Source organism: Zeugodacus cucurbitae, chromosome 2 (assembly GCF_028554725.1).
Source record: "Zeugodacus cucurbitae isolate PBARC_wt_2022May chromosome 2, idZeuCucr1.2, whole genome shotgun sequence".
NCBI classification, from domain to species: Eukaryota; Metazoa; Arthropoda; class Insecta; order Diptera; family Tephritidae; genus Zeugodacus; species Zeugodacus cucurbitae.
This window is the reverse complement of record NC_071667.1, coordinates 24361577-24372676: the sequence shown is the minus strand read 5'-3', so window position 1 is coordinate 24372676 and position 11100 is coordinate 24361577. Positions and strand designations below refer to the sequence as shown.

Sequence of the window (11100 nt, the reverse complement as noted above, 5' to 3'; positions counted from 1 at the left end):
AGAACCACAGTGCCGGTATTTATAAGGTGCGCTACCCCCTACATCACCTGCCACCTGAACAGATCGTTGTTAGCGGCGCGATCGCCATCTACGAGTTGGTTTGTTTCTATGTAAATATGTATGTACGTGTGTGTGACAATCGGCTGGCAGGCCGGTACCCGCTCGTTTAGTTCGTTTATTGATGACTTTGCTGCTGCTGGTAAAATCTTTAGCGGCTGATGAGGTTTGGCCCGGCGGCGACCTGGCTGTTCCTCTTGCTTGTATTCGTTGACTGCCTGTATGAGTAAGAGTTAGCTTTGTTGTGTTTGGATGCGAGTGCTAGCTGCATCGTAGTATGAATGTATGTATATTCAGTTTTTTTTTGTTGATGAGTGGCCTTTGGATTGACGCCGATTTGGCCTACTCCCCCCACACACTATCGCATTAATCCATGCAGCTTCTTTCAATTCATTTGTATGCAATATTGGTTTGATTTTTGTAAACTACTTTATGTTTTGATTTTTTTCTTAGTTTCCCTTCGTTATTTTTTATTGTTTTGTCTGCCAGCGTTTTTGCCTTTTCCACTTTCTACTAAACTCTGACGCTGTGATTTTGAAGTAGAGTGCTGTTTATACATACATATGTATACACGACGACTGTATTGTTCTCGATCTTTACTTTCTTTCACTGTTGTAGTCTTAAATTTTGGAATATCCATGTATATATGTATATACATATCTATGTAATTATATACAATATACCATATGTATAGCTCCACCTCTACTGAAGGTTTCGCAGTACAACATCCCAGCTAATGCAATTTTGCAAGGCAATTCTGACTAAAAATATATTTTTTGTGACCATTCAAGGAATAATCTTCTTATATTTAAGTATGCATATTATACTCGAGAGTTATTTACGAAAAGCATTGACTCTTAACACTCCGTTATCATTCTAACATTTCAAAGATTTGTTTTGAAAATTATAAACAGCGGGCTCAATGCAAAAATGTTTCACATTGGTAGCCAATTAGTTTTCTGGGAATATATCCATCGATATATCTTAACTCACTGATTTAAAGTTACATTAGCCTCAAAGCGCAATATATGCAATAGATTTAAATTTATTAAATTTTTCGCATTTATACGTAAGTGCCAATATCTTTTTATAAGGAAAACCTTTTTTTATATTTTAATGATTTTATTTGTATTTTTTATTGGCGAAACATCTTTCTGTATTAATATCGATTTGTAGGTATCTCGTATACAATTATTCGTAGGAACATTATAATACGTATATTTTCTATACTTCATCAATTGGTAACACTTCATCAATGAGTAAATCTTTCATAAATTTTATTTACATGTATTTGATTACTATTTTTCTCAGTGATTTAACTTTAGACTTTCATAAACAATTTAATTAAACATGTACGGTATATACGTATACGTACCAGAAAAAACGTAAACAAAGCCAGCTGACAAGTACAAATCAATAATTACATGCATATATGAAACAGAGTTGCATTCACGATATTTGCATTTTTTGTTTGAGAACGACTGAAAAGTTTTTACAACAAAATTCCCAAAATTAAACATTTCTAAAGCAGGCTTCGTGAATTGCCTTATTCGAATAAAGACTCAAATCAGTCGAAGACATATACAGTGTCTTACAGTATAAGTACATATTTACATACAAAAAGGAATCCATTTTTTATTACTACAAAATCAGACAGACATTTAATTATACAGGCTGCATCAGGCAGACATTTAAATTATTCTGAAAAGAACAAAAGTATATACATATGTAAGAGTAAGTGGTGCGGTTGCACAAATTCTAATTTTCGCATTGCTTTTGAACTAATATACGTATATATGTGTATTTTGTTGAGTTATCACCTTCGATTGTTTCACTCTTCCTTCGTAATAAGCATTATTTTTGTTTATCTCCCATGAAAATATTAATTCAAAAAATTATGAAAAGAAAATAATTTCGCTGGAAGAGGAAACAATAAATTTAGCTTATTTAAATTTTGTAGCAATTGTACAGTGACTGTAAGAACTAATAATTATTAAAAACTAAAAAAAAAAAAACAGAAACAACGCAAGCCCTGACGAAGAATTTAACATAATTTTTTCCGTTTTTATTATATTTGTATATAAAAATTATTTCCATATCTTCATACTTCTGTCTTGCAATAAACTAAGTATTAAAAAATAAATTCCGTTCATTATTAATCAATTACTTACTGTCGTTGTCAGCTCTCAGTATATCGACGTAGCTCTCCTTATTTAAAAATCGATCAAGTAGACCAACGCCATACCTGAAGAGACATCGTCATACATCCATGCTTCACAACACGAAAAAAATAGCAGTCATGATCTGTGTGGTTAATAGCTCAAAATAACATGCTTCCATTGATCCGCGTCCACTTTGTAGTCCTAGACCAATGGGACTCTGCAAAGACAGTGTGCAATTGCGCACCGTTTTACGTATAACATTATAACATTAGTAGAGGTTTTCAAATTTTGGATATGCTTTAAGGCATCAAATACTTCTTTTTTTAACATTCGGCCTGCTTTGCAATTTCACTGAATGACTTTTCAGCTTAATGAAGGTCAAAAATAGAGCAACGCAGAACAGGGGTGCAGTAGTGTGCTTTTTCCCAATACAAATCTCGAAGAAACGTATTCAAAACAAAAAATCAGTAATATTATTACCCAAACTGTGCTATTTGGCCAATATTTCAATCATTGAAGAAGTGTTTCTAATTAATTCTAATTAGCTCCTTCGCTTTATTTACGTTATACTTAATAACGCTTGTACTGTTTAGGAAAATACTAGCAGAAATTTAATTCCAGAAATACAGAATTATGTACACTGGGCCTAATGCAAAAATTTTAAGCGTCAAAAATAACGGCAAATTAAAAAAATGTATAAGGGAGCGTAGCTAATTAGCTGACAACTGCTGTACACATATACATACATATGTAAATCAACTCATTAGCACTGTCACCGGTTCCATTATTATTTGCTATTGAATGAGTCACTCCATTGGATGTACCAATCACACATTTACACATGTCCATATGAATATAGCCTCAAGTGAAAAGCCTATTGTTATCAATTCGTTGAAACTAAGGAACACCATCAGGCAAATTGTAAATAAAATAGTAAAGATACTTACATACGTACGTGGACAAAGAAAACAATACAAACTACAACAAACTTAAACATATTTGTAGGTAGAAACCTAAATAAGTATGCAATTTGATCTTTGTTGCAATAGGTTTTGCAAGCGTCATAAGAAAATTGTGCGTTGCAAGGTAAAAAGAACTAAAAAGGAATGAGAACAGATAAAACTACATGTCGGATGTTGAGTGCGGAGGATCACGGATTATAATTTGGTTTTTTTACAATATCCTGAAATTTTCCTTAAGAGAATTATTTTAATTACAATCGTTATCCATTTTAAAGACTGGTTAGACCGCACGACAATTATTGTATTTTGTACCCAGAATATTGTGCTGAATCTACTAAAATATAACCTTACTAAGCGAAACTCACTATTTATGATTCTCCGTTAATTATTATTTCGTTAATCAAGACATAAAATGAAAGATTATACTTGAACATTTTTAATTTGTTGTTCGAGTTATTATTAAATGGAATAAATCAAGGTTTTAAACCGATAGGTATATCTTAATTGTGATGAATCTGATGGTATTACCACAAGTCATTTTAGTTTTTGTGTTATCGAAAGTAACTTTAAGTTGACAAATATGTTATTAGGTTGCTTTATATACATATTTATATTGAATTATTAAATGGTGTTATCTCCATTAAAGAGTTAGACCAGTAACCCCTTAAAAAGGAACTAACTGGAAATGCTTTTGAGGAGTAATGGAAAAAGATTCGATTACTCTCTTTCAGACTTTTTTAAACTTGAATTTTAATGTATAAAACAAATTTGTATTGATATTGTGAAGCGATATGACGGCAACCGACCAATCTTCGGAATCTCTTTTTTAAAGATATAGTGAAATGTTAATTTAATTTACACGAGACATGCTAGTAAGCACTTCGTGTTTTAGCTCTAGCTAATGCAGATTTTATTGCTTTTGAAAATCGTAGGCTGGCCCCTTAATTATTGTATGTATGTGATTGGCGTTGCAACCGTTTAGACGGTTATAGCCGAATCGACGATAGTGCGCCACCTCTCTCTCTCCTTCACAGTTCGGCGCCAGTTGGAGATCCCAAGTGTAACCAGGTCGCTCTCCACCATGACAGGAGATATTTCGTCTTGTCCTCATTCACCTCCAGACCCACTCGCTTCGCCTCCTTATCCATGCGGGAAAAAGCAGAACAAACGGCGCGGTTGTTGCTTCCGATGATATCAATATCATCGGCGTACGCCAGGAGCTGTACACTCTTGTAGAAGATTGTATCTTCTCGGTTTAGCTCTGCAGCTCTTATAATTTTTTCCAGCATCAGGTTAAAGAAGTCGCACGATAGTGAGTCACCTTGTCTAAAACCTCGTTTGGTATCGAACGGCTCGGAGAGGTCCTTCCCAATCATGACGGAGCTTTTGGTGTTGCTCAACGTCAATTTACACAGCCGTATTAGTTTTGCGGGGATACCAAATTCAGACATCGCGGCGTAAAGGCAACTCCTTTTCGTGCTGTCGAAAGCAGCTTTAAAATCGACAAAAAGGTGGTGTGTGTCGATCCTCTTTTCACGGGTCTTCTCCAAGATTTGGCGCATGGTGAATATCTGGTCAGTTGTCGATTTTCCAGGCCTAAAGCCACACTGATAAGGTCCAATCAGTTCGTTGACGGTGGGCTTTAGTCTTTCACACAGTACGCTCGATAGAACCTTGTATGCGATATTTAGGAGGCTGATCCCACGGTAATTGGCGCAGATTGTGGGATCTCCCTTTTTATGGATTGGGCAGAGCACACTGAGATTCCAATCGTCAGGCATGCTTTCTTCCGACCATATTCTGCAAAGAAGCTGATGCATGCACCTTATCAGTTCTTCGCCGCCGTATTTGATTAACTCAGCCGGTAATCTATCGGCCCCCGCTGCTTTGTTGTTCTTCAAGCGGGTAATTGCTATTCGAATTTCTTCATGGTCGGGTAATGGAACATCTGTTCCATCGTCATCGATTGGGGGATCGGGTTCGCCATCTCCTGCTGTTGTACTCTCACTGCCATTCAGCAGGTCGGAGAAGTGTTCCCTCCATAATCCCAGTATGCCCTGGACATCGGTTACCAGATTACCACCTTGGTCTCTACATGAGGATGCTCCGGTCTTGAAACCTTCGTTAAGTCGCTTCATTTTTTCATAAAATTTTCGAGCATTCCCTCTGTCTGCCAGCTTCTCAAGCTCTTCGTACTCACGCATTTCGCCCTCTTTCTTTTTTTGTCTGCAGATGCGTCTCGCTTCCCTCTTCAGCTCTCGGTATCTATCACATCCCGCACGTGTTGTGGTCGTTTGCAACGTAGGTAGGCAGTCTGTTCACTCCGCTGCGAGACGGCACTCCTCATCGTACCAGCTTGTTTTTTGTCGTTGCCGAAAACCAATTGTTTCGGCTGCAGCGGTACGCAGTGAGTTTGAGATGCCGTTCCACAGTTCCCTTATACCGAAATGCTGATGAGTGCTCTCAGAGAGCAGGAGTGCAAATCGAGTAGAGTATTTCGTGGCTGTCTGTTGCGATTGCAGCTTTTCGACGTCGAACCTTCCTTGTGTTTGTTGACGGGCATTCTTTGCTGCACAGAGGCGGGTGCGTATCTTCGCTGCCACCAGATAATGGTCCGAGTCTATATTTGGTCCTCGGAGCTTACGCACGTCTAAAACACAGGAGACATGTCTTCCGTCTATCACAACGTGATCGATTTGGTTACGCGTGTTTCGATCAGGAGACAGCCAAGTAGCTTGATGTATTTTCTTATGCTGGAATCTGGTACTACAGACGACCATATTTCGGGCCCCAGCGAAGTCGATCAGCCTCAGGCCGTTTGGCGATGTTTCGTCATGGAGGCTGAATTTTCCGACTGTTGTGCCAAAGACACCTTCTTTACCCACCCTGGCGTTAAAATCGCCAAGCACGACTTTTACATCGTGGCGGGGGCAGCGCTCATAGGTACGTTCTAGGCGCTCATAAAAAGCATCTTTGGTCACATCGTCCTTCTCTTACGTTGGGGCGTGGGCGCAAATCAGCGATATGTTGAAGAACCTCGCTTTGATGTGGATTGTGGCAAGACGTTCATCCACCGGGGTGAATGCCAGGACTCTGCGACTGAGTCTCTCTCCCACCACAAATCCAACACCAAATTTGCGCTCCTTTATATGGCCGCTGTAGTAGATGTCACAAGGACCCACCTTCTTCCGTCCTTGTCCCGTCCATCGCACTTCTTGGATGGCGGTGATGTCAGCCTTGAGTCGTATGAGGACATCAACCAGCTGGGCAAAGGCACCTTCCCAATTAAGGGTCCGGACATTCCAGGTGCATGCCCTTATATCATTATCCTTAAAACGTTTGCAGGGGTCGTCATCAAAAGGGGGGTGTCTTATCCGAGGCTTTCGTAGATTTTTCATTGGTACTTCGTTTTTATGTGGTGGGTCCCAAGCCCTACGCACAACCGGATAAGCGTGCTTCGCCTTCTCACTTTAGTTCGCCTTCAAACGGATGTCTGTTGGCTACCCAGAGGATACTTGGTCTAAAACCGGAAGTCGTGAGCTGCTTGAACCATGTGGAGAAGAATCGTTTCTGGCCACTCCCAAGTGAATGACAATCAAAAACTTTCCTCACTTGCGTGAACTTCTACACATGATCCCATCCTCCAATTCACTTCAATAATTGGAGTCTCTATACCAAGCCTTTAGTATTTTAATGCGATTAATTTATCGTATTAAATTTTTTTTAGTTATATTTAAATATATCAATGAATGTTATTAATCAGTACATTTGAATTTTATATTTATTCGTTAAAATTAAAATTTACTAAGATTATTCATTTTATTCAGCCAGTCATATTTGTACGAACTTAAATGCTCCTCAGTTCTAAACGAAGCATTAAACTTGTGTACAAATAGGAATTCCCCTCGATAAACTCGAGTCATGTCTTTACTATCAATAAATCATGTCGGAGCAAAAAAGCTTACATAACTATTATTGTACTCGAAATGTTCAAGACATGCTTAAAAAAAGAAAGCACCATTTTTTTCCTTCGAGAACAATTACATATGTACATACATACATATATGTCGCTCATTTTCTTGAATAGTGTCACAACTAAAAAAATACGATTTTTGAGGATAGCGATTTAAAGTTTTCTTGTTGTCTCTTATTTAGCAAATATAGAAAAATGCCATAAGTTTATTGACAATTCTAGTGGCGTGTAATTTATTAAATACAATGTTGAGCATAAATGGACCAAATAGTACACTCTAATGCTTTTTTTTTCATGGGCATAAATGTGACCCCCTTTGAATTATGTCGTTATTTGTGAAAAATATAAATAAATTTCGCCGTCATAAGTCAAATGTGTCGTTTTTGCTGAAAAAAGCAATATGAAAATTTTAATTAATTTTTCACATCGTTGTAATACAAAATGTGTCGTTCTTTCTGAAAAGAAAACCAAATTCACCTTTTCACAATATGTGTTGTAACACAAAATATGTCGTTATTTCGTAAAAAAAATTATTACTAATTTTGGCACTACTTGGAAGTGTCGTTATTGTGGTTAAAAAATTATGCAACATAACAAGTTTAATAACGCACATTCTTATTTCACGGTTTATTTTTCGACGCATCAGAATGAAATTTGTATACAATATGGACGATGAAATTGCGCATATTTCTGCATACTCAACTCAAAAATCGTGTTTTTTGAGTTATTACACTATTCATGTAAATGAGCGATATGTACCTACATGTACAATTTTCAATTACATATATATGCATGTACATGCATCTGTACAAAATTAAAACAATAGAGATTTTCTTCAATTCTCAGAAAAGCCTTTTAATTTTCATTGCTCTGATAAATGAGTACTCGCGTCGGTATGTACTCGCATGTGTTATAATTTAACGTTTATGTTTTATTTTATTGTTTAACAAGTGCGGCTACGTTGTTTACAAAATACTTTGTGAGTCATAATCTATTTTTTACTAAAATACCACTATGCCATTTTCTTTTCGCGGCAAAAAATACTAAATTATTATGCTATACTCTGTATAATGCCGATAGCACTGCCCAAATGGTCGTTTCCCAGGTTATAATCACAGATAAAAATTTCAAAATGATCATGGGGAAATTTACTCCTTCTCCCTTTTATCTTTTTGATTTTAGCTTTCATTTCATAATTTCTTTGGTATTTGATTTGTATGATGAGGTTTTTCATACTAATAGTATTGGCGTCGAGAGGATGACCGGAAATTAAATAGTCGTTCTTCGTTCTTATTAATTTTCGTTTCCGTTCACCGACTACCGATTATTTATGGTAATAATTTAAAGTCATCCCCTTTGTAAATGAATATAAATCATAAATTATATTCCCTTTTTAGACTATATACTTTATTCCTTTAAAAGCAGCAAATTATGAACTTTCCCCGGAGGTTTTCGGCAATAATTGTTAAAATGATGAGCTCTTTAAAGAGGTCCAATCATGCTAAAGGTCACATTTCATTATATAGAATTACATACATATATACTTATGCATATTGTATATTATACACATACAATTTGACCTATCGTGTGTACTTATGCGAAATCACAAATACTATGTCACTAATAAATGACCTTGTTTATACAATATATTATCGCTTATACATTATACATACCACACATTTGAATTTGTAAATATGATTGACTTTCTAGAAAAAATGTCAATGTTAAGCCAAACCAAAATTGTTGATAGCAGCAAAATATTTTTACTATTATCAACTTTTATTTTAATTTATTTATGTAAATATGTAAATATTATTCACACACTTAATGGAACCATTTGTGTGTAGGTAACATGTTGAAGCGGGCTTATAACACGAATATACACACATACATACATATGTTTATATGGTGGGTTTAGGTATATAAATACATTAGGTCTGCTCTTTTAGCTTTTGGTTGATTCATTAATTATTTTTTTTGTTTTTTTTTAATGTTTGTTTTGTAACATCATTCGAAAAATATTACCGTTTCCACGACAATCGGGTCTATATAATGGAACCTGGATATAAAATACAACCATATCAGCATAAAAATACTACTATAAAATAATGTCTTTGTTCGCTTTAAATCATAATAATACAGAATATAGAAATATGTGTATGTAATTTTAATAATCACGCATTCGATCAGACATTGTGAACAAATGATTTTGCTGGAGAACTACTTTTGCATACTTTTATATGTATTAATAATAATTAAAACAACAAATATGTTTGTGCTTGTGTACATATATAGTTTATTATGGAAATTGTATGCAATTACTACTTTAATTTAAATGTTTTTTTTTTTGTGACGAAATAATAACACGAACTTACACTTTAAATAAAAAGTTCAGAATCCAACATAATATTTAAATAAATTTGGTAAAAAAATATGGTGATAAACTTGAAATATTTACGAAGTTAAGCTTAATTAAAATATAAAAATTATGTTTGCGAATGAAGAGAAATTTATTTAAAAAAAAAATTACGCGAATAGTAAATTAATGTTAATTAATTACAATCATAACTCTTTGTAATGATATAATTAAAATGATCGGTCTTGTTATATAATGTATAATATATTATAGATGTGAAATAGGGAATATTTAAATATATATTTTCTAAGATATCATATTTTCATTAAAACTTAATATTATATGCAAGAATATTTAATAGTTAGCTATTTTAATAAATATTATTAAAAAATAATAAATTTTTTTATTTGTCACTACCAAAGCTTGATTAATAGTTAGTTAACCAGTTATGCTTATTATGGAATGTATTTTATTTAGGAACTCAAACTAATAGAATTTAAAAATTCTATTTAAATAATATACCACTAAGCATAATCCCAACAGTATACCAAAAAGTGTCACACGATTACGCCAATGGTGTTTCGAGTCATTCATTAGCTGTACTATGCGTAAAGCCGCTTCCCGGGTGGCTTCAATACTACCCGAATTATCAATTACGAAATTAGACTGTTCACATTTCTTTTCTAATGGCATTTGCGAGTCAATACGCTTTTTAGCATCTTCAATTGAATACTCGTTCCTTTGCATGAGCCGACTTAATTGGATCTCAGAATCACTAAAAAATATGTAAAACAATATTTTAATTTACGGTATGTATGTATGAGGATTGGAAATATACATATTTTGGTTTACATTTACCATGACACAGTAACAATTTTATAGATGAATTCCATAAGTATGCCGGTCTCGAAAAGCAAGGGCAAATCAAGCACAATCCACGAGCGCCCACTCATAAAGTGTTTGAAAACTTGTAGGAAAATAGTGCGATGTATTACGGGATGTGTAATTTGATTTAGTTTTCCGCGTAATTGTTTGTCATTAAAAATTGCCCTGCCCAATGCCTCACGATTGATTTGTTTAGTTGGCAGAATAATTTCATCTCCGAATACTTGTCGTATCTTATGCCAACATGTTGTACCAGGTTGCACGACTGAAAATCAATTAACAACGTTCATTAAAATTAATTAATGTTAATTATTACTATTATTCTAAAGCATTTACTAAGTACTCACTTTCTCGAGCTATTTTGTCAGCATCAACCACTGGTATTCCATTATCTAGGAACACCTGGCTTACTGTACTTTTTCCAGTAGCTATTCCTCCAGTTATAGCTACTATAAACATTTTTCAATATTTATTTAATATTTTTACTCAAGATTCTTTTTTTTGTACTTAGTTTCTGAAAATTCTAAATACATTTGGCTGTTATAACACAGCTGACATTAGTATATGAGTATAACAGAGTATTCCAGTCTGTGAATTTCTACTGTGGGCTTATTGCCAACCATTGTTTAAAAATCTTTCGATATAGTATTTTAAAAGTATTTAGCATTGTCAGTTTTTTTAGTTCCGATTATTTTTAACCAAAAT

At 34.7% G+C, this 11100-nt stretch overlaps 1 protein-coding gene across 1 annotated transcript; it reads right to left on the bottom strand.

The window, feature by feature from the left end:
• Nucleotides 1-9726: 9726 nt before the first annotated feature.
• LOC105217772 (dephospho-CoA kinase domain-containing protein) lies at nt 9727-10968 on the bottom strand. Its single transcript, XM_011192947.3, has 3 exons — nt 10743-10968; nt 10369-10660; nt 9727-10285 (listed from the first exon to the last, which is right to left on the bottom strand). Exons 1-3 carry the CDS (start codon nt 10852-10854, stop codon nt 9997-9999), a joined length of 693 nt encoding a protein of 230 aa, XP_011191249.1. The 5' UTR covers nt 10855-10968; the 3' UTR covers nt 9727-9996.
• Nucleotides 10969-11100: the final 132 nt, after the last annotated feature.